Raw genomic sequence first — 27,906 nt, 5'->3', positions numbered from 1 at the left:
CTTCCCCTACTGGGCAAGCGCTCCCCTGGCCTTCCCTCAACTACGGAGGATATCCCTGGATCAGGAGGGACCAGGAGAGGAAGAAGAAAAAAAAAAGTCAAAACAAAACAGAAACTGGCCCGAGATACTGAAAGGACACACTTGACCACAGCTGAGCTCTGCATTCTTGACCGCATCCACGCGGTCGTTCATCTCTGGCACATTCCCTCACCATTTCCCGACAGATGGACCTGGGCCCTGGCACTAGAGGTGACCTTGGGTAGCCATACAGCCGCTTCCAGATCGTTTCTTCGCCTGTGAACAGGTGAGCTAGCAGCTTTGGGTATGATTTCAGCCATAGGAAGGGACGCTATGGAGTCACAGGGATGGCTCTGGCTTAAAATAGTCAGGTATCCCCCAAACAAAAGGAAACCAGAAGGCCGAGGCTCCCCGGCAACTTTTCTGGGTTCGGAGTGGAGGGTAAAGGAGCCAGTGAAGGTGCGCACGGGGTGTGTCTGGACGACCATGCCCTGGGTGCTATCATCTGAACCCTCGGGCGGGGTCGATGCCGGGCGGTGACCCCTGGGCGGGGCTGCGGGTGACAGATACCGGGAGGCGTGTTTGCAGCCATCTAGGTTCTCCTTTCTGGTCCGTTCCCTCCTTTAAAAGATCTGGCACGCTGCTCCGTTCTCTCCGTTCTCCAGCCTTCCGAGCCATTCGCGCGGCCGGGCCGGGCGGCCGGGACTGAACTCTTGAGTGGTCGGCTTTGCGGGATCCTCGCCGGCTCTCCCTGCCTGTAGGTGAGGACGGAAGCTCCGGGGGGACTCCGGACGACAGCTACTAAGGTAAGACCCGGCCGGGAGCCGGCGGGTGAGCGCGGTGAAAGGGGGCGGACAGCAGCTCTCTGCTAGCACCGCGCCGGCGAGCACCGCGCGCGGGATGCTCTCCCAGGCGCTCGCCGGTGACTTCTCAGCAGACGGAGGTGCTGCTGACATTACACTGGACGCGGAGCCTGCGGGTGGGGAGGGGTGAGGAGAGCACGTGAGGGACGAGCAGGTGAGGGATGAGTAGGTGAAGGGCCAACAGACGCCTCCAGGTCCTTCCAGAGTGTCCAGTCCCGCGCCGGCCGGGAAGAAAGACCCAGAGCTCTTGCACAGCTCAGGCCACCCAGAAAATAAGAGCTAGAGGCGTTACACCACCTGCCTTTTCATGAAGGACCGGACAAAGTTTCATTTTGATCACTCATATGAATTTCCTTGTAATTGATTTACCAAATGTTATCTCATAAAATATGGGCTCCGAGTTGTTTGGCTGCAGTTCAACCGGGAAACTCTCATCGGGAGTATTAAATGTCACTAACTGATATGCAAGGGACTTACCTCACGTTAGTGCTCTTTTTGGTGATAACTTCATTGCAGATCTGGCAGGGTGAGTCCAGAAGTCCTCAGCCCTGCTCACTGTCACATCTCTCTCCCTTCAGGGATTGGTAGAGTGACTCACCGGTGACTGGGGTGGTCGCTCACACCCTGGCAGCCTTCCCTGGACGTGGACCTGCAGTCTCTTGAGTTACCCAGGGACCCTGAATCTAGGGTAGAAAGGGGCGCTTCCCGTGAAGGCGATGGAGAGAGTTTTTAGATGTCTGTTCACACTGTTTTTATTCTTTTTGATTTTTCGAGACCGGGTTTCTCTGTAGCTTTGGTGCCTTTCCTGGCACTCACGTTGTAGCCCAGGCTGTCCTCGAACTCACTTCACATCGTATAAATGTGTTTATTTTTATCAACCCTCCCATTTTTCTCTCCACCTCCCTCTTCTGTCACCTTCTCCCTGCTTTTTAAGTTCCTACTTTGCCTTAGTTCCCCCTTGCTGGTGCTATCTCCGCTTAAAAACAAAAACACATTGGTTCCATTCATACACTGTAACCTAGTCCTTTAAAAAAACATGGTAACTTCCTTGAATGGGGACTTGAGCTGTCTTTGCCGGAGAAGGAGCCATTCCCAGGGCCTGCCATTGTTGCCCTCTCTTTCAGCTTGTGCAGTTTGCGCCCCATCTGCATTTTGGGCTAAACCACCCCCACTTCTCAGCCAATTGGCTATTGTTTTCCCTTCTTCAGAGGCCAAGTGGACCTTCTAGTCTGCGGAACCCTCATTACCGCACATGTCTTTAATTCAGCCTGAGATGCTTGGGCACACATTGTATTCCTGGTGCTGTTATACTTTCAACACTGTTAAGCCTTAACGAGTTGCATTAGTTTTTCTTTACCTTGGCTTTTTGTCAAAATGCACTCTTTTTTTTTTTATTCTTTCTGTATTTACTGACTAAAAAAATCTTAAGAAATTACCTTAAGGAAGCAAAATAAAAATCATATGCATAACAGAAACTTCCAGGTTTTCTTTCTCTTTACAGATAACACTGAAGAATTTCTTTCCAACCTCTTCCCCTCCCCTTCTCTCCATCTCACACTAATACACACAGATTTACTTTTAATATACATTTCATTCCAAAAAATTGTAAGTCTTTATGCATTGAACTGGTCTCTTTCTCTGACTTTGGTATCGTAGTCAAGTTAAAGTTTAAGACCTCATTAATGAGTTAGCAGCAGGTAGAGGAGCCTGCATGTGCTTAGAGGGTATAAGGGCTACTTTCTAGGGTGCTGTGCGGGTCCCTGGGACAGCAGGTCCTAACCCAGCAGGTCCTGTCAGTGTGGAGTACAGCCCCGGGGCTGGGGGCAGGAGCAGATATCCTCCCCCCCCAGCTGAGGACTGAACCCAGGGCCTTGTGCTTGCTAAGCAAGCAGCTAGCTCTATCACTGAGCTAAATCCACAACCCCTAGTAGCAGATATCTTGAAGGGCTGGGTGAGTGCCTCCCTCTATGAAGTGGGGATGTGAGTGTTGGGAGGAAATGCTTTCTAAAGTTAGCTTCAGTGTGACATCTTCCTGAAGTACTGAGATCAAAATTTACCCCTAGGGTAAGGAGCTGGGGAGGCTTTGGAAGCGTGATCTGTTCTCAGAACAGCTCTATGGGTTAGGACAAAGGCAGAGGAGTTGCCACCACCCCACTCGGTGTCCCAGTGTGCACTCCACACTTAGACCTCCTTTTCAAAGTATTGAATTTTTTATTTATGTGCATGTGTGGATATGTTACGTGTGTGTGCTTGTGTGTGTGTGTTTGTGTGTGTGTGTGTGTGTGTGTGTGTGTGTGTGTGTGTGTGTGTGTGTGTCTGTATGTGTCCGTGGAAGCCTGAAGAAGACATCAGATTCCCTGGAGCCAGAGTTACAGGTAGTTAGGAACTATCTCACATCAGTGCCAGGAAATGAACTGGGATCCCCCAGTATCATAGGAAGCATTCTCTTTCTTTTTGGTTTTGTGAGACAGGGTTTCTGTGTATAACAGCCCTGGCTGCCCTGGAACTCACAGAGATCCCCGTCTCTGTCTCCCAAGTGCTAGGATTAAAGGCGTGTCCCACCACTCTTGGCTATAGGAAGCATTCTGAACCTGAACCATCTTTCCAGTTCCTTGAGTCTTTGGATATTTCATAGTGGCTTTGCTGTGGCCAGTCTCTCCCTTGGAGAGTGATCTTGGTCTTCATCCTGGGCTTTTCCTAACTGTTGATTCTTGAGGTTTGTAGACCCCAACTCCCACCTACCCTTTGACTTGTGGAGCAAGGGTTACCCAGTGTGCAAAGTAGCTAATGCTCTGGCAAGATGACCCAGAGCTCTAAGCCCAAATCTGACTCTTAATGGGATAGTGATGGCGGAGGAGTCATAGGAAGTGAGAGACAAGCAGACTTGATTAAGAGGCAAGTGTTTCCCTTTGTTTTTGTTAACTGAAATACGTCGGCCTAAAACATGGTTTTTTTGAGAGGAGTTATGTCCTTGTTTTGGGTTTTGAGCTCGTGACATTGCCGACTGGATTTCCTCCAGTTGTGCCCATTCTTGAAAAGCTGGGTGGTGGGTGGTGCACGCCTTTAATCCCAGCACTCGGGAGGCAGAGCCAGGCGGATCTCTGTTGAGTTCAAGGCCAGCCTGGGCTACAGAGCGAGATCCAGGACAGGCACCAAAACTACACAGAGAAAAAGAAAAGCTGGTTCCAAATCCTGAGAATCATTGGTGAAAATTCTGGAGGCTTTTTGTGGCCGACAACCTGAGTTAAGAAAGTTATCTCTGGTGTGCTCAGGCCTCTGGACTCCCATGTTTCTCAATCAATGCCAACTGTTTTGGCTCACGTCTCCTTTGTGGTGACTCCACAGGGCCACACCTACAGGTTCTGTGTTCCTGAGTCATGTTACTTCAACAAATGAGCTGTCAGGAGCCCCATACGTGGAAGGCAATACTGTCCTCCTCTGTGTCATCTTAGCCGGAAGTCAGCCGGTCGGATGTCATCCCTGCCCCCACAGAGGCCAGCGCCCAGCTCTCCTTGGGTGTGCACGTCCCCCCTGACTGTCACTTTGCTGCCCTTGCTGTTGCTCTTTGCTCTCAAATCCATGTCGGAGTAAAGTGTCAGAGAAGACTCATGTATCCCAGGCCACCCAGCGTCTGCAAATTAGACGCCAATAACCAGACAGATAAGAGAGCAGATTACTGTCCATGCAGATAATGGAGGAAGAATTCAAAGAGGGTGACTCAGAAGGTAGTTAGAATTTAGGGGTTGCTCCAACAACAACAAAGATGGAAGGGGCCAAGCCACAGAGGAGCCTACATGGCTTCTGAGAGGGTAAGAAAAAAAGTGCTTTCGGAGTAACAATGTATTTCAGCTGTTACATTTTGGGCATGGTATTAGGGAGTTTGTTGTTCGTTTTTGTTTTTCGAGACAGGGTTTCTCTGTGTAGCTTTGCGCCTTTCCTGGATCTTGTTCTGTAGACCAGGCTGGCCTCAAACTCACGGAGATCTGGTTTGTTTTTGTCAGACGTGTTGTTGCCCCCTTCCCCTGCACACTCCTTGTTTTTTGTTTTTGTTTTTTTGCTTTGTAGCTCAGGGTGACCTTGAACTCATTCTGTGCTCTAGGCTGCCCTGGGGATGTAAGTAATCTTCCTGCCTCAGCCTCCTGAGTGCGGGGATGACAGCTATGTTCTGTCCCACTCTGCTCTAAATGACTCCAGATGATCTTAAAAGCTTAACTGGGACTTCAGAAAGGTAGATGGGAAGGATGCTAGTTTGGTGACAGTGGCTGTTTGGGCACAGCATCATTTCGCTGGAAGATTACAGGGTCTTGGGAAAGCTGAGTTGTTTGGGGAGCTTTTGCTTTTAGGCAGAAGGGGTTCCAGGAACTTGGGTGGCTTCCGCTCAATTTTATGTCACTGTGTAAGTCAGCTCTCTGTCACTATGGCAAAATCCCAAGAAAAATCCAGTTAAAGGGACAAAGGATTTATTTTGGCTTACTGTTGTAGAGGTTTTTGTCCATGGTTTTTGCTTTGGGACCGTGGTCGTACAGTCTATCTTGGTGGAAATACATAGTGAAAGAGGCATGTTCTGAGTCATGGTGGCCAGGAAACATAATGTGGGGGAGGCTATGGGGGGCGGTTCCAGTATTCCTGATGGCCTAACTTCCTGCCACAAGACTCTCCCTCCTCAATCTTCTACCACCTTTCAATGGTGCTACAGCTGGTGACCAAGCTTTAACAGGTGGATCTTCAGGAGCCATTTCCAAATCAGAACAACTGGGGTTTACTATGAACTTCTCCATACAGGTCTAACAGACACGAAGTTCCTTCTCTCTGCCCCCTCCAGGTACTCAAGGGAACACAGCTGTCTGGAGATCACCTCTTGTGATCTGTGTTTTGGTTGCCCCTTGCATTGCTAAGCTGTTGGCCTTCTGTAGTAAAGGATTCCTTCTCTATGGTGTCATGGGCTTTGTGTTTGTCAAGAGTCCTTTGTCTGACACAGACAGCTGGATCTTACAGCATGGGAATGGTGGGAATGAGACCCAATCACATACTAGGAAGAGGAAAGATCTGAGTGAGCCCTAGCTGACTGGCTTGAGCTCCAGCCTAAGCATGGACAGAGATGAGCCTGCTGCCTTCTGAGCACTTGAGAAGCAGCTCCCAGGGATTCTTCTGGGCTGGGCTAGAGTTTGGTAATTGTCTGTTGGTCACGGGTGTGGTTCCAAAGATGTTTTCCTCTGCTCAAGCAGCTCGCTTTGAGGTTTGAGGCTAATGAGTGGTAAGTTAATCCCGGAAAGGCTGAATTATTGTCTTGCGCATGTCCTGCTCCTGTCGTTCTGTCTGGGCCTCTAAGGCTGAGGGACTGTGGATACCCAGCTGCCCAGAAAGGGGATACATTGCTAGTTAACTCTGTGTTAAGTCCCAAGATGAAAACACTTCTCCAATGTGTCCGCTTGCCAAGCTGAGAAGAATTTGATCCAAGGGTTAAGACAGCTGAAGGACAGACACAATACAAGAGAGATGCCGGGGCTCTTATCCTGAAATGGGTTTAGAGTGGAAGGGTGCTTTGCGTGTTTCCAAAGTAAACTGGGCAACTGTTGTCACAGACCACATGCCACTGATCTCTAGCAAGCTAGAGGGAAGCTAATGACATTTTGCTTGTCTGTGTGACCCTCACCCCACCCTCTGGGGTGGGAGGACAACAAATCTCAGTGTAGTGTAGACCACGTGCTGTGATTTTGTGTTCACAGGTTATCTGACACCTGAGTGATTCTAGGGACTTCCTAGGGGCTTTCCCCGAGTGACAACATCTCACCCTCTGTCATTAGAGTCATTGTGGACCCCACCCTCTTGGTTTGAATGGAAATGTTCCCTCTTCTGTAAATTCTCCTGGCCATGTGGCCTAATGAGTGTTTTTCAGCAAAGCTGTTATTGGCATGGTTTCTATAGGGGTGATGGTTAGTCTTCATTGCAGACTGCTTTTCAAATTATCTAGGGTGTTGGTGAGGCACCGCTCATGTTTACGTGTGCTTGTGAGGTGTTACCAGAGGATTACAGAGAGTAAGACTGCCTTGAAAGTGGGTGACACCAAATCCCTGACTTGGCGCCCAGATTTTGTCACAGAAGGGGCAAAGCTGCAGTATTTTCTTGCTCGTCTCCTTAGCTCTACTTGATGAGAATATCTTTGCTCTGCTACCTTTGCCTACCAGGATGCATGGGCTGACCCTCTAAAACAGAGAGCCAAAATAAACACATGCTCCTAAGTCAGGCATTTTGGCCACAGTGCTGTAAAAGTGGCTAGTAACAGGTTAAGGGCCCAAAGCTGATTGATTGGCCTGCGGGTCCCCTTGTGGTGCCTGCCTGTTTCATTCTACCTGCCTCTTCTCTAGGCTGATTGCCAGCCTGGAAGCATTAGGAACCCATCCTATCCTTCTAAGAGCATGCTGGTTTTACTTTCCAATACCTGTATCTGTTTATACTCAAGAGACTGGCCTCTGGTTGGGTTCTTGGTTTCTTGGCTCCCTTCCCTTTCTCCCCTGCATTCATGTCCTGGCTTGCTTGGTGTGTCGAGTCACACATGCTGCATGCAGGTTCACAGTGTGCTGTGTCTTCATCCCTTCCCAGCCGGACATGCTCTAGAGGGGAAGGGACATTATCCTCGTGCCTCCTCAAGGTTCACTCACAAAATCAGGGGCGATTAAACAGGAGAAAGGACGTGCATGTTTATTCATATGCCGAAAGAAGACCAAAGTGCAAAAACCCCGCAGGCTTCTGTCTACCCAACTGCTTAACATCACCACAAGAGCCGAAACTGAAGGCAGCTTTGAGAGTTTGTGAACTGTTGTCAGGGGAATGACCTGAGACAATGCATTGGGATTGGAAGGAGCCTAGGGACAGACAGTCTCCTGCAGTTTCACTCAATTTATTTATTTATTTATTTCCTGACCTGGGGTGGAAGCCGGGCTAGGTCTGGGAGGTAGTAACCAGTTCCACTCTGCGGTGAGGGAATCCATTGAGGCCGTCTCATTTTCTCCAGATTGGGTTGTCCATGCTCAAACCACCTGGTTCCGAATCCCCACAGTTTTGATGATCCGTTCCATCAGACTGCTCTGTTGCTGTGATTAACCACCTTGACCCAGGTAACTTAGAGCAGAGTCTATTTGAGTTTACAGTTCTTGAGGGGCAAAGACCACCATGTCAGGAGCACAGGGCAGCAGGCAGCCTTTGTAGAGAGAGGCAGGGGTAGGGAACTGAGTCTCCATCTTGAACTGTAAACACGAAGCAGAGGGCAGGGCAGGGGCTTTTGGTCTCAAAGCCTGCCCCCAGCGACATACTTCCTTTGGCAGGGCCTTAGCACCTAAGCCACCCAAACAGCGCTATAAACTAGGGACCAGGTGTTCAAATGCTTGAGATGATGGGGGACACTTTTCATTCAAAGCACCACACCAGAGATGTTTTGACACTAGGCACCTGCTGAATCCCGAGGATGCAAAGCAAGGGTCCAGGCACTAACTGCCCACCTCATTGATTTGCAGAGTTTCACATTCTTTAACTGCAGAGGCCGGCAGTGCTGTTGTGCTTTCTAGGGTCTCTGACTCTTAAATCTTACATGCTAATCATGTTATCCAGGCGAACTTTAGAATGTACTGTGCCGTTAAAATAATAGGCGGCACCAGCAAGATGGCTCAGTAGGTAAGCATGGTTGCTGCCAAGCCTGAACCTGAGACTGATCTCCAAAACACACAGTGGAAGGAGATCGCTGACTCCCACAGCTTGTCCTCTGACATCCACATATACAATGTGGCACGTCTATGTCCCTCCCCAATAAAATAATGTAAAGGTCAAATTTTTTTTTGAAAGCCTCCTTGTGAGCCAGCATCCAGTCCTGAGGGATAACACAGGGACCACTTCTCTCACTACCCACCAGCTCTGTGCTCCCTGCAACACTGCCAGGCAAAGCTGCTCTCCTTCCCTGTTAGTTGGTCATAAGTGCTCTTTCCCTGCACCGTGCTTGACTTGGGAATATTGGGGTTACAGGGTGAAGGATGATACTTCTTTCCCAGCATAGTGATGTTTCTTAGCGAGCCCACCTGGTGCATAGACCTCCTTGGGTTCCACCCTCAATACTGCCATAACAGAAATAATAGAACTCACTCCATCTTTGGCTCCCTTGGTTGCACAGCAACAAGCTGGCATTTCCAGGCAAGCGTGCCACTGGTGCCAAGCTACAACAAAAGCCAGATGAAGAAGTTACAAGCACCAGTTGCAGAGGGATTTTTTGCTCTGGAACCAACTGTACTCGAATTTTCCCTGGTTTGCAAATTTTACTGAAACGATCCCTATGTGATGATAACAATTATAAATACATTTCCCAGCAAAGGGATTTTTCAGATCAGGCTTGAGAAATGCCTGTATACAGCCTGCAGTTTTGCCAAGTGGCCTATGACCCATGGGCTCTTCCTGATGCTCCACTTTCCTTACCAAGGAAGTAGCAGTGGCTGTACATGCTGTCACACCCCCAACCCCACACCCCACTCCCAAGGCTCTGCACCCAGGCTGGCAGCAGCTGGCCACATCAGCTTCAAGTCCTTTCCCTCTTATTTGCATCCTCTGGAGCTGGTAGCTGCTCCACCTCTGTTCAAATCCCTGCAACCTCTGCTGTCCTGAAACAGGAAGAGGATGTTCAAGATTCCAGAACGGCGAGGCAGAAGGGTGTGGTTGGCATGGTCAGAGACTTCCTGACTGTTGCAGGAATTTCGAGTACAGTTGGTTCCAGAGCAAAAAATCCCTCTGCAACTGGTGCTTGTAACCTCTTCATGGGATGGGATGCTAGGAAACTTGAACTTTATTCCTAAAATGCACAAGTGTGAGGTCCACCCATGTGGACACACGTGAGCACACATACACAGTGTATATAGTATACATTTCCATAATGTACATGACGTAAGTGTGAAGAATTCTGCTTCTCTGCACGGACTTCCCCCATGAGTGATACCTCACACCACACTAGTTCCATTTGGGTTGATTATGTTTCGTGTGATGTTTTTCTCCATTAGGTCCTGCCACAGTGAGAGGATGGCGGCTACAGGAACTGAAGCCAAGGACCTCGAAAACCATCACAAGTAAGACTGACTCAGGCCGAGCTGTGTGGGTTCTATTAAACCTCCTTTAATCAACTCAGTTTTCAAAGTTCCTTACATATGTTAACATGCAATGCTCACGACAGTGAGTGAGAATTGAAGGGCTTTGGAGGACTTAACAAATTTTCAGGTCCAGGGACGTCTATCCTTAGCCATTAGGCTCAGAAGACGAGGCAGTTCAGTACTCAGATGTGGGTCTTACAGGTTTTCTTCTGTCGGTGGCATTTTTTTCCGAGACAAAATCCACCGTGTATCTCCTAGCTCGGTCTTGTTTCTGAACCTTGACATTTTTTTTTTCTCCCTGCATTGTAGTTTTTCATAATTCAAGTGTGTGCTTTTCATGGGCTCTCTGAGGTTTAGACTCTAGTAAAGAGCTAACCGTTTGTCTTTCTCGGACTCCAGTGTGCATGTGTATGTTCATGCACATCCAACCCAAGGTTCGGAGCCTGCCGTAGTGAGCACATGTTCTACCCTGAGACCTCCCATATGGGTTTGAAATCCACCGAACCTTTCTCATGTCCCCACTTGAGGGTTGTCCACCATCTGCTGGGGCTCTGTGAGGTAGTTCCCGTCCTGCTTCAGTGTGGCCTCCATAGTCGGCCCTCCATGAACATTTAGTAAGTGAATAAGGTAACAATAAAGCATGATCAGTACAGTTGAAGTTGAGGTAGATTAAAGATTTATTGTCTCTGACTTGTTATTTTGAACCCTTTAAACTGTATGTTGGAGGCTGTTCCTGCTCCAGAGTTAACGAATTTTTAAACCATGGCTGTTCTCATGTTTACGCTCCTCCCTCTGCTTTTCCTGGAATTGACAAGCAAAAAAGAAAAGAAAAGGCTTTCTGTGTGTGGCCATGTCTTAATCACATCCTGTTGTGTCATTTTGAAACATGAAGTTGGTCCTTTCGTTTTATGTTCCAGATTTGCTACATCCTGAAGGAGGATATGGTTAAGTGCCTGAAGGGTGTGCTATGATGGAATTTCAGATTATCCCAGAGATCAAAAATGATTTCTGGGAAAGTCTAGCTGTACATGCCCTGCATTTGGTCCCACAAGAAAGGGCTTCCTCCTCCCCCTAATAAAAGCCTGCCAGGAAATCCACCAGGAGAATGGGGTCAGCAGGTGGGCACACTCTGTGCCTTGGCCAAGTTGCTTGCTCTTTCTTAGCAAGGTTTACAGCTCAGGTCAGCAGTGGCCCTGCATGTATGTCTGGTGTGTGTGCTGTGGATCTCTAACACTGTTCATGAAGTAGTCCATGAACCCACCTCTCACTCCCCTTCTGAGAGAGTTCTGTCTTTCTCCTGAGTCGTATGCTATGCTTATCTTTTTTTTTTTTAGTTTTAAAAATGAGACTTTATTTAATCCCCAGTGCTATAAGTGAGTAGCTATCTTGTGTGTCTTATTATCAAGATACATTTCTTTTCAAAAAAGTTTTTAAATTCAGATTAGAAACTCCAGTGACTCCCAGTTTGTGGTTCAGGTTTTCTGGAGAGATTTTTTCTGTTGTTGTTCCTCCTTTTTTTTTTTAATCTTTTTTTTTTTGTGGTCTGATTGTTCTTTATTTTTTATCTAGAATCCACCTATGAGTGAGTACACACCATAACTGTCTTTCTGGGTTTGGGTTACCTCACTCAGGATGATTTTTTTCTAGTTCCATCCATTTGCCTGCAAATTTCATGCTTTCATTGTTTTTCTCTGCTGAGTAGTACTCCATTGTGTATATGTACCACATTTTTTTCATCCATTCTTCCGTTGATGGGCATCTAGGTTGTTTCCAGGTTCTGGCTATTACAAATAGTGCTGCTATGAACATAGCTGAGCATGTATCTTTAGGGTATGAATCAGCATTCCTTGGGTATATGCCCAAGAGTGGGATGGCTGGGTCTTGAGGTAGTTCGATTCCTAATTTTCTGAGAAACCGCCATACTGATTTCCACAGTGGTTGTACAAGTTTACATTCCCACCAACAGTGGAGGAGTGTTCCCTTTGCTCCACATCCTCTCCAACATTGACTGTCATTGGTGTTTTTGATAGTAGCCATTCTGACAGGTGTAAGGTGGTATCTCAGAGTCGTTTTGATTTGCATTTCTCTGATGATTAAGGATGTTGAGCATTTCTTTAAATGTCTTTCAGCCATTTGTAGTTCTTGTTTTGTGAATTCTCTGTTTAGCTCTTTAGCCCATTTTTTAATTGGACTGTTCAGTACTTGATGTCTAGTTTCTTGAGTTCTTTATATATTGTGGATATCAATCCTCTGTCAGATGTGGGGTTGGTGAAGATCTTTTCCCATTCTCTTGGCTGTCTTTTTGACTGTGTCTTTTGCCCTGCAAAAGCTTCTCAGTTTCGAGAGGTCCCATTTATTAATGGTTGTGCTCAGGGTCTGTGCTGTTGGTGTTTTATTTAGGAAATGGTCTCCGGTGCCAATGCGTTCAAGAGTGCTTCCTATTTTCTTTTCTATTAAGTTTAGTGTAACTGGATTTATGTTTAGGTCTTTGATCCACTTGGACTTGAGTTTTGTGCATGGTGACAGATATGGATCTATTTGTAACCTTTTACCTATTGACATCCAGTTATGCCAGCACCGTTTGTTGAAGATACTTTCTTTGTTCCATTGTATAGTTTTGGCTCCTTTGTCAAAAACCAGGTGTTCATATGTGCATGGATTAATGTCAGGGTCTTCAATTCGATTCCATTGGTCCATATTTCAGTTTTTATACCAGTACCAAGCTGTTTTTATTACTATAGCTCTATAGTAGAGTTTGAGGTCAGGGATGGTGATGCCTCCAAGGGTTGCTTTATCGTATAGGATTCTTTTAGCTATCCTGGGTCTTTTGTTTTTCCATATAAAGTTGAGTATTTTTCTTTCCAAGTCTGTGAAGAATTGTGTTGGTATTTTGATGGGGAATGCATTGAATCTGTAGATTGCTTTTGGTAAGATTGCTGTTTTTACTATGTTAATCCTACCTATCCATGAGCATGGGAGATCCTTCCATTTTCTGATATCTTCTTTAATTTCTTTCTTTAGAGATTTAAAGTTCTTATCAAAAAGGTCCTTCACTTGTTTAGTTAGTGTTATCCCAAGGTATTTTATATTATTTGTGGCTATTGTAAAGGGTGATGTTTCTCTGACTTCTTTCTCAGCCCTTTTATCATTTGTGTATGGGAGGGCTACTGATTTTTTTGAGTTGATCTTGTATCCTGCCACTTTACTGAAGGAGTTTATCAGCTGTAGGAGTTCCCTGGTAGAGTTTTTGGGGTCACTTATGTATACTATCATATCATCTGCAAATAGTGAAAGTTTGACTTCTTCCTTTTCAATTTGTATCCCTTTGATCTCCTTTTGTTGTCTTATTGCTCTAGCTAGAACTTCTAGTACTATATTGAATAAATATGGGGAGAGTGAACAGCCTTGTCTTGTTCCTGAATTTAGTGGTATCGCTTTGAGTTTCTCTCCATTTAATTTGATGTTTGTTGTTGGCTTGCTATAAATTGCTTTTATTATGTTTAGAAATGTTCCTTGTATTCCTGATCTTTCTAAGACCTTTATCATGAAGGGGTGTTAGATTTTGTCAGAGGCTTTTTCAGCATCTAAGGAGATGATCATGTGGTTTTTTTCTTTCAGTTTGTTTATATGGTGTATTACATTGACTGATTTTCGTATGTTGAACCATCCTTGCATCCCTGGGATGAATCCTACTTGGTCGTGATGGATGATTGTTTTGATGTATTCTTGGATTCGGTTTGCCAATATTTTGTTGAGTATTTTTGCATCAATGTTCATGAGGGAGATTGGTCTGTAGTTCTCTTTCTTTGTTGCATCTTTGTGTGGTTTGGGTATCAGGGTAATTGTAGCCTCATAAAAAGAGTTTGGTAGTGTTCCTTCTGTTTCTATTGTGTGGAACACTTTGAAGAGGATTGGTATTAGTTCTTCTTTGAAAGTCTGGTAGAATTCTGCACTGAAACCATCTGGTCCTGGGCTTTTTTTGGTTGGGAGACTTTTGATGACTGTTTCTATTTCTTTAGGGGTTATTGGTCTATTTAAATGGTTTATCTGGTCTTGATTTAATTTTGGTATGTGGTATTTATCCAGAAAATTGTCCATTTCTTCCCGGTTTTCCATTTTTGTGGAGTACAGGTTTTTGAAGTATGATCTGATGATTCTCTGGATTTCCTCGTTGTCTGTTGTTATGTCTCCCTTTTCATTTCTGATTTTGTGAATTTGGGTGCTCTCTCTTTGCCTTTTGGTTAATTTGGCTAGGGGTTTGTCTATCTTGTTGATTTTTTCAAAGAACCAACTCTTTGTTTCATTGATTTTTTTTGTATTGTTCTCTTGTTTTCTATTTTTTTGATTTCAGCCCTCAATTTGATTATTTCCTGGCGTCTATTTCTCCTGGGTGAGTTTGTTTCTTTTTGTTCTAGAGCTTTCAGTTGTACTATTAATTCATTGGTATGGGATTGCTCCATCTTCTTTATGTGTGCATTTAGAGCTATGAATTTTCCTCTTAGCACTGCTTTCATAGTGTCCCATAAGTTTGGGTATGTTGTACTTTCATTTTCATTGAATTCTAGGAACTCTTTAATTTCTTTCTTTATTTCTTCCTTGACCCATTGATGTTTCAGGTGGGTATTATTCAGTTTCCATGAGTTTGTGGGTTTTCTATAATTTTTGTTGTTGTTGAGGTCTAACTTTAAGGCATGGTGGTCTGATAAGATACAGGAGTTTATTCCAATTTTTTTGTATCTGTTGAGATTTGTTTTGTGTCCAAGCATGTGGTCAACTTTTGAGAAGGTTCTATGGGGCACTGAGAAGAAGGTATATTCTTTTGTGTTAGGATGGAATATTCTGTAGATATCTATTAGGTCCATTTGAGTAATAGCATCTGTTAGGTCCTTTATTTCTTTGTTAAGTTTCACTCTGGTAGATCTATCTTTTGGTGAGAGTGGTGTGTTAAAATCTCCCACTACTAATGTGTGGGGTTTGATGTGCATTTTAAACTTTAGTAGTGTTTCTTTTATGAATGTGGGTGCTTTTGTATTTGGAGCATAAATGTTTAGAATCGAGACTTCATCTTGGTGGATTTTTTCCCGTGATAAATATGTAATGTCCATCCTGGTCTCTTTTGATTGATTTTAGTTTGAAGTCTATTTTATTAGATATTAGGATAGCTACACCAGCTTGTTTCTTAGGTCCATTTGCTTGGAAAGCCTTTTCCCAGCCCTTTACTCAGAGGTAGTGTCTGTCTTTGAAGTTAAGGTGTGTTTCTTGTATGCAGCAGATGGATGGGTCCTGTTTTCTTATCCATTCTGTTAGCCTGTGTCTTTTTATAGGTGAGTTGAGACCATTGATATTGATGGATATTAATGACCAGTGATTGTTAATTCCTGTTATTTTTTGTGGTTGTGTTGTGTTGTCCTTCTGTGGTGTATGTTGGTGTGGGATTATCTATTGCTTGATTTTTCATGGATGTGTTTAGCTTCTTTGGGTTGGATTTTCCCTTCTAGTGCTTTCTGTAGGGCTGGGTTTGTGGACAGGTATTGATTAAATCTGGTTTTATCCTGGAATATTTTGTTTACTCCGCCTATGGTGATTGAGAGTCTCGGTTGGCATTCGTGGTCTCTTAGTGTCTGCATGAGATTTGTCCATGATCTTCTAGCTTTCATACTCTCTATTGAGTAGTCTGGTGTTATTCTGATGGGTTTGCCTTTATATGTTACTTGGTCTTTTTCCTTTGCGGCTCTTAATATTTTTTCTTTGTTCTGTGTGTTTAGTGTTTTGATTATTATGTGGCGAGGGGACTTTTTTTTTGGATCCAGCCTATTCGGTGTTCTGTAAGCTTCTTGTATCTTCATAGGTATTTCTTTCTTTAGGTTAGGAAAGTTTTCTTCTATGATTTTGTTGAATATATTTTCTGTGCCTTTGAGTTGGTATTCTTCTCCTTCTTCTATCCCTATTATTCTTAGGTTTGGTCTTTTCATGGTGTCCCAAATTTCCTGGACATTTTGTGTTACGACTTTTTTGTCTTTAGTGTTTTCTTTGACTGACGAATCTATTTTCTCTATCATGTCTTCAGTGTCAGAGATTCTCTGATCCATCTCTTGCAATCGGTTGGTTATGCTTGTTTCTGTAGTTCCTGTTCGTTTAGTCAGGATTTCTATTTCCAGCATTCCCTCAGCATGTGTTTTCTTTATTGTCTCAAATTCATTTTTCAGATCTTGGAATGTTTCTTTCATCTGTTTAATTGCTTTTTCTTGGCTTGATTTGATTTCTTCCCATTTTTTGTTCTTTTTTTCTTCCATTTCTTTAAGGGAGTTTTTTATTTCCACTTTAATGGAGTTTTTCATTTCCTCTTTAAGGGAAGTTTTTATTTCCTCTTTAAGGGAGTTTTTCATTTCCTCTTTAAGGAAAGTTTTTATTTCCTCTTTGAGGGAATGTTTTATTTCTTCTTTAAGGGCCTCTATCATCTTCTTAAAGTCATTTTTAGGGTTGATTTCTTCTGTTTCTTCTGTCATGGTATGTTTAGGTCTTGCAGGTGTAGAATCACTAGGTTCTGATGTTGCCATATAGGTCTTTATGTTGTTGCCTGTATTTTTGCACTGGTGTCTACTCATCTCTTCCTCTGTGCGGTGCAGGTGGTGTTTGTGTCTGAGAGTGCCTCTCTTGTTCTAATTTTTAGTCTTGATTTAGTAGGGGTTCTTGGTTAAATTGGTGCTATTGGGCTATATCTTCAGGGGCAGCTGATTTCATTCGGTAAAGTATATACTTATGATTCTGGTGATCTGGTTTGGTGGCTGGGTAGCGCCTTCTTCTGTGTTCCCAGGTCACGTTTTGTTCATCTGTCAACTCCTCGGCTGATCTTGTTTCTTCAGACTTCAAACTGTAGGCATCTGAATCCTCTCCCAGATGGGCTTCAGCTGAGCAGGGTAGTCTCACCAACACCTCCAAGTTGTTGGGTTTCACAGGATCAGCAGCTGGGCCCTGGGTTGTCCTCAGACTGAGTGTTCAGATTCGTTCTGGTTCCGTCCCACGGAGATAGCTTCTTCCCCAGGTGTTGGGGTTAGAGGCGTCCTTGTTCCAAGCTGCGTCTGCTTGTCTCCGTCCCTGGGCCTGTCTACCTCTGCGGTCCGCCACCGGGCCTGTATGTCCCTGTCAGCTACCGCCGGGCCCGTCTACCTCTGCGGGCCGCCGCAGCAGGCCTACCTGCGTTTGCTTGTCTCGGCCGCTGGGCCTGTCTACCACTTATCTTTTATATAGCAATCTGAAAGTTTCATGTGTCTGGACACTACTCTAGGGGGATAGACTAGAGAGGGCTTGAGAAACTTGGAAGGGGGCAGAGAGGGCCAAGGGAGAAGAGGGAGTCTTCAGTATCTGCCCTTGAGGTTGACTACCAGAAAAAACAAACAAACAAACAAACAAACAAACAAAAAACAGTGGGGACTTGAGGAAATAAATCAGTCAGAACAGGTCTGATTCAGCCTTCAACTTTGTGCATCTGTGTGTGTGTGCGTGTGCGTGTGTGTGTGTGTGTGTGTGTGTGTGTGTGTGTGTGTGTGAGAGAGAGAGAGAGAGAGAGAGAGAGAGAGAGAGAGAGAGAGAGAGAGAGAGAGAGAAGACATGGCATAGTTTTCAGGAGATTTTGATTTTGATCATTATAATTAGGTTAATTGTATAAATATTTCTAAAGTCAAAATGTAGATAGCCAGATTCATTGCATATGCCTGTAATCCCAACACTCAGGAGGTCAAGGCAGGTGTACTGAGCTCAAGGCCAGATGGCCTACAAAATGCAGCCTGTCTAAAGAAAAAGAAATAGGAGCTGAGGGAGTGGCTTGCTTGCCTCATACTCCAGGGGTTCTGTCACTAACACTACATAAGATGGGCACAGTGGCATGTATAATCCAGCACTGAGGAGGGAGAGGCAGGAAGATAAGAAGTTCAAGGCTATATAGCAAGTTGAGGCCAATATGGAAAAAGTTAAATCCTATCTCCAGAAAAAAAAATAAATTAGTGAACAAAACAGGGGAGAATGCTCTGGAAGGAGGGCAAAAGCCCTTTTTGAAGTAGCACAGATCCCCTTGTCTTACAATAGGGTTCCATCCCCACAAATCCATCATGGCCTTGACTTAGTACAGTGAACTCCCCCAATGGCTTGGCAGCATTTTTCAGGGGAAAAGTCCATACTCAAGTCAACACACAGCATTTTCAATCATTGTAAGTCAAGATCATCAGTATTTCTATATTGCAGTGATCTCTGGATCATTACTTTCTCACCTTTTTCTCATGAGTTAGATTGAAGAGAAAGTGTCACTAGTTGGTTCTGGGCAGAAAGTCAGACTCAGAGGGAAGGAACAGTACTCATGATGGCGCCATATTCAAGGCCCTACATTGGCCTTCATCCTGCCAAGGAGAACCTATTTGGAAATCAGAAGGCATGTACTGTTGAGGCAGCTCTGGTGCAGAGTGGTTCTGAGGAAGCTTGGCCAGGGTCGAGCTGGAATGACCTTGTCTTCAGGTGCTTGTGTTTGTAAATCAAAGTTGAATGAAGTATAAGAGCATGTGTTTGCCCTCCTTGTCTCTGTTGCTTCCAGGAGACAAGTGGCAGACTTGTGACGGAAACATAATGGCCTATAACCATATGTACCATCTGGCCTCCTGAAATAAAGTCTGCCAACCTTCCTTCCTTTAGAGCAGAAGCATGTGTTAGCCTGTAGAAGTCATTTGAACCACATACAAAAATGTTGCCAGTTGCCTTCAGAAATGCAAAATGGTAGGATGTTATATCATGACAATCTTTTTAAGAAAAAAAAAAATTAAGGTTTACTTTGGGTTTTGCCTGCATGCACGTATGTGACCATTAGAGGCCAGAAGAGGGTGGTGGATCCCCTGGAACTGGAGTAGCAGATGGTTGTGAGCCACCATGTGAGTGCTGGGCCTAGAACTCTGGTCCTCCTGCAAGAACAACTGCTCTAAACCATTGAGCCATCTCTTCATCCCTTCATGACACTCTTAGTGTCGTGGTTCTGAGAAGTGGTAGCTAATGCAACACAACACAAAAAAGAAATTATAGGCACTCAGGTTGGAAAGGTTTTGGCAATAGTGGAGACTTTTTCTATTTTTGTCTATATTTCCAATAGTGATCATATTATTTTCAAAACATTCAAGTCTATGTATTGAATATAAATGACTTGGATATCAAATAGCATTCTTTGTGTTGGATCATTTATCAATTTGATCTTTATAGTATTGTTTGCTCTTCTGAGATTTTGCTGATTGCCTTCAAACAGTGCTCTAGGAGCAAAGAGGGGTTAAAAGGAAGGAGAAAGGGAGGTAGAGACCTTGGCAATGTAGGGTTATCTTCCCGCTAGCATCTGCTTGTGCCTCTTCCCTGTCATGTCCCTCACATACCTCCTGAATATGGAACATGTCTGTGGTAATGCTGCCCATGGCACACCTGTGTTCTATAAACCTTTCACTTTTTATTTCTACCAGTGACTGCTTCATTCAACTTTCAAATCCAAACATCGCAACAATGAAGGAAGACGTTCTCTACCATTTCAACCTCAGCACGAGCACACATGATTTCCCTGCTATGTTTGGAGATGTGAAGGTAAAAAGCCCAGGCTTTGATTCTATGCATTGTCTTACAGTTAGCTTCCACTTTGGTGTAGCTCACCTCCTTGCAGATGATCGACAAGGGGCAGGACCACATTCTATCTTTATCAGACTTTTGTTTATAGGAACTAGCAAGTCAAAGAAAATAAGTGTTAACTACTGCTCTGTAGGCCTCTAGTTCATCTCTTAAAACTTTTTGTTTGTTTGTTTGTTTTAGTTTTTCGAGACAGGGTTTCTCTGTGTAGTTTTGGATCATTTCCTGGAACTCACTCTGTAGCCCAGGCTGGTCTTGAACTTACAGAGATCCACCTGGCTCTGACTCCCGAGTGCTGGGATTAAAGGCGTGCGCCACCACCTCCTGGCTCTCCTAGAATTTTCATATGTAAGTGAACAGCATGTGACTCACCTGAACCATACAAGGTGGCCTATGCCTAGAGTTGCTGCAACTCCAAAGACTGAGGCAGGAGAATCACCTCATCTCAGGAGTTTGCTGGCAGCCTAGACAATGTAGAGATCTGGGGAGGACTTCCAAGAGGTACAGTGTCAGTATGGAGAGTCTGCATGATCACTGCTTGTAGTTGAAGGTGTATATTGATGATATCTGAGGGATAATTTTGATGAAGACACCTCCCATACAAAGTGTTCATTTCTCAGTGCTAATTTTCCAAAATTTTTATAAAATTCCTTGTTAAGATTTGTTTCTAATTGATACCTAATTATGTGTGCATCCTTTCAAGGAACAGGGTGACGCTTCAGTTCATGTCTGTGATGTGAAGTGACAAGCAGACAAGCACCATGTTCACAACTCAGGCACGGATCGTTCTTCGGGTTCAGAACACTCAGGGTCCACCTACTGGCTGTCTTGCAGTTTACAGTTACAGTTGTGTTAACTATAGTTTCCATACTACTAAAACAGGACTCTTTAGTGTCTAATCTTGATAAAGATGAATAACACACTGAATTAAAAACCAAGATAGGCTCAGAACACCAAAGCTGGGCCTCGTCTGCCGCAGGTAGAACTCATCTTTGGGAGCAAGTGGTGGGCAGCTTTCATGTTTCATTAATTCATTGACTTTCCATCAATCCCAATATTGCTAATCTATTCTTTTTATTGCAGGCCATGGAAATGTCCTTTCATATTTAGAGCTGCATTTATGTCTTTTATCTTCAGAGTCCATTAAATCACCTTTTCACTATTTACTATTCTTTAGCAAAATAAAGTGTCTCTTCCACCTACAAATGCCCAACCCCCTACTGGCCTGCTAGTCTTTGCCACTCAGGTGACCAAGTGGGAGAGTGATTGGTGGCCCATTCTAACACTGGGTCATAGGACTCTGGTCACCTGAGGTGAGGGATTCCAGCCATCCCAATCTAAACCCAAATTCCCTTCCAGCACCCTAGACTGCCTCCCATCTGGCGTGTAAGGCCAAGTATGGTACCTGTTGCCTTTTCAAAGACAGCAAGAGTCTGGGTCCCTGTGTGTGTGGAGCTGACTGTACTGTGCTCAGGGTGCCTGCCTGTACTGAGCAGTCAGTCCCAGACCAGTGCTACTAAAAACTCCCCAGGGAAGTTGGTTGCTCACCGCCTTAGCTACACTTAGTACAGGTCAGGCCTGAAAACTTGCTAGAAAGTTCCCAGAAGACACCAATGTTGATGGGCGATTTGAAGACCTCTAGTGACGCCATGTATTGACGAGGTCCCGATTCTCTGGTTTCAGTTCGTGTGTGTTGGTGGAAGCCCTTCCAGGATGAGTTCTTTCATCAGGTATGTGGCTGCCGAGCTGGGCCTTGACCATCCAGGGAAAGAGTACCCCAACATCTGTGCAGGCACTGACCGCTACGCCATGTATAAAGTCGGACCTGTGCTGTCTGTGAGCGTGAGTACTTGCTTTTCACTTGGATTTGGTCTCCATGTTCTGCAAGGCCTTGTGCCCACACTTCTTCCTTTGTGTGTGAACAGTTGGACAGCTGGCACCCTATCATTTGTTTACTGTAAATGGCTGGGAGCATGGTGAGCTCCCAGCAGCTGGGATCTGGGCATGAGTAAGTCCTAGGCTCCAGCCCTTAAGGCTTAGCTTCCTGGAGAGCCCGGGTATATAAAAGCAGATACACATGTAAATATGCACAGCTGTTCACTCTGTGTAGGGGTGGCAGGTGCTGAGGAGGGCTTCCCTGCCTGGCCCAGGGCTGTAAGAAGAGCCACATGCCAGGTCTCCATGCCTCTCCTATCTCACAGTGACTGGCCCGCTTTATAACACAGGTTCTGTGAGCAATAAAAGTGAGTACAGAAAAATCTCCAGTATCTTATCTAAGGGATCGTTTTCTAACGTTTGATTTCCTTTGGCAATAATATAATGAAGAACTACAGCTCAGTGGTGGATCCCCTTCCAATTGAGATGTGTGTCTTGACACTAGTCAGCTAGACCTCCAAGCGTATCAGTCATGTAGGATCACCTGATAGCAAAGGCATCTTGTGGAAGCATTTCCAGGGTTTGACATTCTGAAAGGGGTCCCTTTGCTGCAGGGCTCTGCCATAGGGACAGCACCCGCCCGGGGATAGGAGATGTGAGTGTGGGAGGGTCTTTGAAAGGTGTGTGGCGTGGGGTTGCATTGCAGAGGTAAGGAGGCTATGGCCAAGGCACAAATGCAGTCAGTAGAGTGCCTGACGTCGGGGATTGAGGGAGGAACCAGCCGGTTGCCTTGTTTTGCTAAACTGGAGAGGGCAAGAGAAAAGTGCTGTGATCAAACCTTATCCAGTATGGCGGGCCTTTGTGCATGGCTTCAACTGTCAGGAAGCAGTGTTTGCTACTTAGCAATAGCAGCTACTTCCTCCTGCTCTGAAGGCCCTGTGAGTCAAGTGAGGCAGGTTATGTATAGGACAGCTTTGTTAATACTTGAAGCCTGTCCATTTCCACATGATGATTTTATTAGTGGAAGTACACCACATCAAACATACAGTAATCTCCTTCCCCACACGGGCTTTGTTCCAAAGGATGTCTCAAGGCAGCAGTGTAACAAAACCGAGCAATACAAATAGCACTCCTTTTATAGACACAAGCCTATGATGCATTTTAGTTGTGAACCAGGTATAGCAAAAGAGTGGCAAAAAATACAGCAGAATAATTCTAACTGTATAATATAATGAGTTATGTGAATGTTCGTTCTCCCTCTCAGTCTCATTCTGTGCAAAGCTTTGTTGTCTTTGGACGACTTGAAATGCAGGGTGAGTGAGTCCTTTGTTTGGAGGGACTTCTGCATGCGTTGATGAAGGCACAATGTTGGGCTGAGCCGCTGCATTTCTCTCTGGTTTCAGCATGGCATGGGCATTCCTTCCATCGGGATCATGTTGCATGAGCTCATCAAGTTGCTGTACCACGCCAGATGCTCCAACGTCACCATCATCCGCATCGGCACTTCAGGCGGGATAGGTGAGGCCTGAGGATTGATTCTGGCCCCGGGGGCTGGTGGGTGGTGGGTGGGGTAGAGGAGGGGCCAGAGCCCAGCAGCCACTCCAAGATGGTGTGAATGCATTGGGGATTGTTCAAGGGCCTTCCTCTCTGCCTATCTCCTCATTCCATCAGAGTGTGTATTGGGGGGTGGAATACAAAACTAACAAAAGGGGCCTGAAATTAATTCAGACATTCCTAATCATTGAGACCCCCCCCACCCCCCAACCACCACCCACCCTGCAAAAAAAAACCAAAAACCAACAAACACCGAGAAATGCCAAATCAAAACCTAAAAACCAACCAACCAAAAAACAAACAAACCAACAACCCCTCCCCCCACAGAAGCCCACAGACAAACAACCTAAGAAGCAAAGAAGAGGGTTTTTTTTTTTAACGTTTTATAAAATCTTTATTGACAAATAATTCACATAGTATACAATTTGCCTTTTTGCACAATTTCATAGACTTTAGTCCAGTATTCTCATAGGCTCATGACACCATCACCACTTTCTATTTTAGAACATTGCTGTCTTCAATTTCATACACACATATAATGTATGGTGATTACATTCTGCCTTATTTTTTAAATGAACATAATATTTGCAATTGTAACCATTTTTAAGTTCACAATTCAGTGGCATGAATTACATTCAAGATATTAATTACACTCATGATATTCATTAATTACACTCATGATATTAATTACATTTGTGGTATTCATTGATTACATTTGCAGTATTCATTCAATAACTATATTTATATTTATTATATTAATTGTATTGATTTATTACATTCATAATATTATGTCCTGATACTACTGTCCATTTGTGGGGCTTTTCCATCACACAAAACAGAAACTCTGTGCTTAGGAAATCATTGCTCTATATTCCTTTCCTCTCCATCTTGAGATAACATCTGATCTTATAGAAGAGGTCTTGGAGGAGACTGCAAAACACTGGAGGCTGTTGATTTGCTCTGGTCTCTTTTCAGTTGTAAAGACAAGGTCTGCTTGGGCTCATGACTGTGGCCCATAGCTGAGTGAAGCCTTCTTCCGGGTAGAGTCTAGGGATGACACAGTCTAGGGATGACACAGGGGTTCATCATGTATGCGAACCATCAATTTCAGTGAATGAGTTAATCCAGCCTTTAGAGCAGAGTACCAGTCCCTTCTCACAGGCCCCACCCAGTTCCAAGTCTTCCTAGTTCACAGTGGGGATTATCAGTGTGGGTTTTGGCAGTCAGTTGTGTGTGTGTGTGTTTGTGTGTGTGTGTGTGTGTGTGTGTGTGTGTGTGTGTGTGTGTTGGGCAGTGACATATCATAGCGTAAGTAAGTAAAAGTCTGAAGCAAGTTCTTATTTGTCACTAAGGAACTAAAATCACTGTAGTAACTAGTCTCTAGCAATTTTCGTTCCCACCAGGAACACAAGGCCATTGATAGGAGGCTGTATCGGCTCCAGGGACAGTATAGCCTTAGATTTAGGCATCCGGGTCTTCATACATTGCTCTTGGAAGGTAGGATTTCAAACTCCCTAGCAGTGGTCACATTGTATAAGAAAATATAAACCTGCCAGGTATGGGTGGTCCATGCCTTTAAGCCCAGCTCTTGGGAGGGAGAGGCAGGTGGATCTCTGTGAGTTCGAGGCCAGCCTGGTCTACAGAGTGAGTTCTAGGACAGGTTCCAAAACTACAGAGAAAAACCCTGTCTCGAAAAACCAAAAAGAAATATATGTCCAACTGGAAAAGAAGAACAGGGTATTACCCTTAGAAACATGCAGATGCTCCAGGAGGGCACACCTCCAATGTAGACCCTGCAGAGATGACTGTTGCTGGAAGCAGAGAAAAGCAAGTTAGTCAGGAGGTGGAAAGGATTGAGGCTGTTTTTGAGGCACATGTGGTTTTTCTATACTTTGTCTGCTTTTGGATCTGGTTGAAAGTTTACAAAGTAAAGATAATCTGGAATGATTAAACTAACATCATGGTCACCTAGTTGATGAAATGCTAGTCAGTGGCAATGCCTGGAAGACAGACTTTTGGTAACAGATGCAGCGACTCCTGGTGGGATTGCTGTTCTTTGCTTTTCCTTGCTTACAGCAGTGGTTCCATGCAAAATCCCAGCTAGGAAAAGCTCTGACTAGGAAAAGGGATGGAGGGCTTTGAGCATATGCTGGGGTACTTCGGTACTTGCTGGGTCGATGGATCACGGTCATTGTGCCTGTTCTCTGCTGCTGTGCTGCTCTGTCACCCGGTGTAAGCAGGACACCTGTGCCTCCCTCTCTCAGGTCTGGAGCCTGGCTCTGTAGTCATCACGCAGCAGGCAGTGGATGAGTGCTTCAAGCCGGAGTTTGAGCAGATTGTCCTGGGGAAGCGGGTGGTCCGCAGCACCAACCTGGATGCACAGCTGGTGCAGGAACTGCTACAGTGCTCCTCGGACCTGAATGAGTTCCCCACGGTTGTGGGCAACACCATGTGCACCCTGGACTTCTATGAGGGTGAGAGGAAGTGAGGGCGTGGCGGGTCCAGGGACCCCTTGCCCACCCCAAGCGCACTTTGTGATGGAGTGGTGCTGTCTCTGGTTGGGCACCTTCATGTGGGCTGCTAACCCAGTCACAGTATTTATAAATAATGATTGGAGCAGCTGTCTACCCCTTGAAGACAGGCAGGGACTGGGCGGGGCGCGGGGGGGGGGGGGGGGCTCCGTATCCCTGTGTCCTGATGGCATTTATAGCATGGTGCCCAAGTGTAGGCTCTGACTATGTGCATATGGTTCTCCCATCATCGTGTGCTACAGGGCAAGGCCGTCTGGATGGTGCCCTCTGCTCCTACACAGAGAAGGACAAGCAGGTCTATCTGCAGGCAGCCCATGCCGCAGGAGTCCGAAACATCGAGATGGAGTCTTCGTTGTTTGCCACCATGTGCAGTGCCTGTGGCCTGAGAGGTAGGAAGACTCGGGATGGCCTCGGGGTCCTTTCCCTGGCTCTTTCACTGGCCCATCACAGAAGGCCCCTCCTGGGATTGCGGCGATGTTGATTTCTCACTTGTGTCTGCCGTGGTCAGCTTTTGGCCAGCTTTTGGCCAAGGTGTCATCCCTGTAGCCCTGGTACGCATACCATGTCTTCATTGTCACACAGCAAAACACTACTGGGTCCTCAGTGTTCTTGCAGTGATTTCCCAGCCCCTTGAGAAGGGTAACAAAGATGGTGATGAGCTATTCCAGCTCAGATAGAAAGTAGCTGCCCCAGCCCTGCCAAGAACGTGGCTTTCTGAAGACTAACCCACCCTATTGTCTAGACCTGAGCATCCTTCCGATTGAACATTACCTCTCAGAACTGTCTGTGTCCCACGGTCTGGGACAACATATATCCTGAAGGGCTACATGGGGCAGCCAGGAGCTGGCCCTGGGACAGGCTGGAATTTCTTTTGGCAACAAAGGCAAAGGCCATAGGTTAGAGTGGGGAACTGCCAGAGTTGCCTGAGGGTGTGTCTTCCTCTATGGTGTCCCATGCCATCCACACAGCCCTCCCTTCCATCCCTGGCCTGCACCCTGCACTCCCTGGACCTGGCCCTCCTCCTTGGGGAGCTAAGGAAGGTGTCTGACCCTGCCTTGATGAGACCTTTGCTCTTTGCAGCGGCTGTGGTGTGTGTGACCCTTCTGGACAGACTGCGAGGGGACCAGATCAACACCCCCCATGATGTGCTGGTGGAATACCAGCAGAGACCTCAGCGGCTGGTGGGCCACTTCATCAAGAAGAGCCTGGGGAGGATCTGAGGCTCTTGTCCTTGACACTCAGAACAAGCCTCTGCAACTACTGGCCAATAAATCTATTTTTCATATCCCATTGTGTGGCTTGATGTCTGCTTTATAGAAGAACACATGGGCTGGGCAGTGGTGGCGCATGCCTTTAATCCCAGCACTTGGGAGGCAGAGGCAGGTGGATCTCTGTGAGTTTGAGGCCAGCCTGGGCTACAGAGTGAGTTCCAGGAAAGGCACAAAGCTACGCAAAGAAACCCTGTCTCCAAAAACAAAAATAAAAACAAACAAAAAAAGAATGCATGGAATTGGGCTGCATTTGACACTATTCAGGATCATTCTAAATAAATGAAAACTTTCAGATTTTATTTCAAAGGTGGTCAGATTTCAAGTCACTAAGCAAGAAATTTGGTATTGTGCCATAAAACAAATTTCCCTATGTATTTCAAAAATTCTATACAGTCATCCCTTGATAGCTGCAGATAGACTTCAAGACTGACAGAAGCCTGTTGTCAGGGAGAGAAGCACAGGAGAGCCATCCCAGACACTGAAACCCACTTTCCTGTGAGACTTAGCAACACTTTTTCCCCCATTCCCACAAGCGGTGGTCAAGCAAAGGGTGGACCCAGATGGTGCTGTACTACCCTCTGCTGGCTAATCTAGGTAGTGCAAGCTCTCCAACCAGCAATTAAAAGGCTCGCAGCACCCGGGCACATAATGGTGTGGCACAGCTAAAGGGACCAGTTTAGGGCCTGACTTGCAAGAAAGGCAGTTCAACAGAGCATCTCATTTGCATCTAATAAGCACCAGCATGCTGCTGTCACAGTTGAGCTGGTGGGTCTATTTGGGTCACTGGGATAAACACTGTCAAACATGTCACCGAATTTCTCCACATGCCACCAAAGATTAAGCCCCTCTCACCTGCACTGGCTCCTAGTTTTCATCTCTGTCCCACTCTGGTCATTGATTTTTGTCCACTGGAGCTCTCTCCTGCCACCCGACCTCAGTCTCCTGTACCCCCATCCATTCCCAGTGCTGACAATAAGGAGACTTTCCTTCAGGAGAAGTGACACCAACTGGGCATCTTCTCTCAGCAAGTCACACA

General features: G+C 45.5%; 1 protein-coding gene across 4 annotated transcripts; it reads left to right on the top strand.

The window, feature by feature from the left end:
• The first annotated feature begins 25 nt into the window (after positions 1-25).
• Positions 26-26,889, top strand: Upp1 (uridine phosphorylase 1). 4 transcript variants are annotated; one of them, XM_037208991.1, is made up of 10 exons: positions 26-304; positions 649-824; positions 7,894-7,996; positions 9,914-9,979; positions 19,483-19,600; positions 21,323-21,481; positions 22,918-23,032; positions 25,333-25,542; positions 25,842-25,988; positions 26,680-26,889. In XM_037208991.1, exons 4-10 carry the CDS (start codon positions 9,933-9,935, stop codon positions 26,817-26,819), a joined length of 936 nt encoding a protein of 311 aa, XP_037064886.1. In that variant the 5' UTR covers positions 26-304; positions 649-824; positions 7,894-7,996; positions 9,914-9,932; the 3' UTR covers positions 26,820-26,889. The 4 variants fall into 4 exon arrangements, with proteins under 4 accessions (XP_037064886.1, XP_028746842.1, XP_028746841.1 ...); XM_028891009.2 differs by lacking the exon at positions 7,894-7,996 and having other exon boundaries at positions 684-824; XM_028891008.2 differs by lacking the exon at positions 7,894-7,996.
• The last annotated feature ends 1,017 nt before the right edge of the window (positions 26,890-27,906 follow it).

Source organism: Peromyscus leucopus, chromosome 10, assembly GCF_004664715.2.
Source record: "Peromyscus leucopus breed LL Stock chromosome 10, UCI_PerLeu_2.1, whole genome shotgun sequence".
NCBI classification, from domain to species: domain Eukaryota; kingdom Metazoa; phylum Chordata; class Mammalia; order Rodentia; family Cricetidae; genus Peromyscus; species Peromyscus leucopus.
This window is presented reverse-complemented; position numbering and strand designations above follow the sequence as displayed.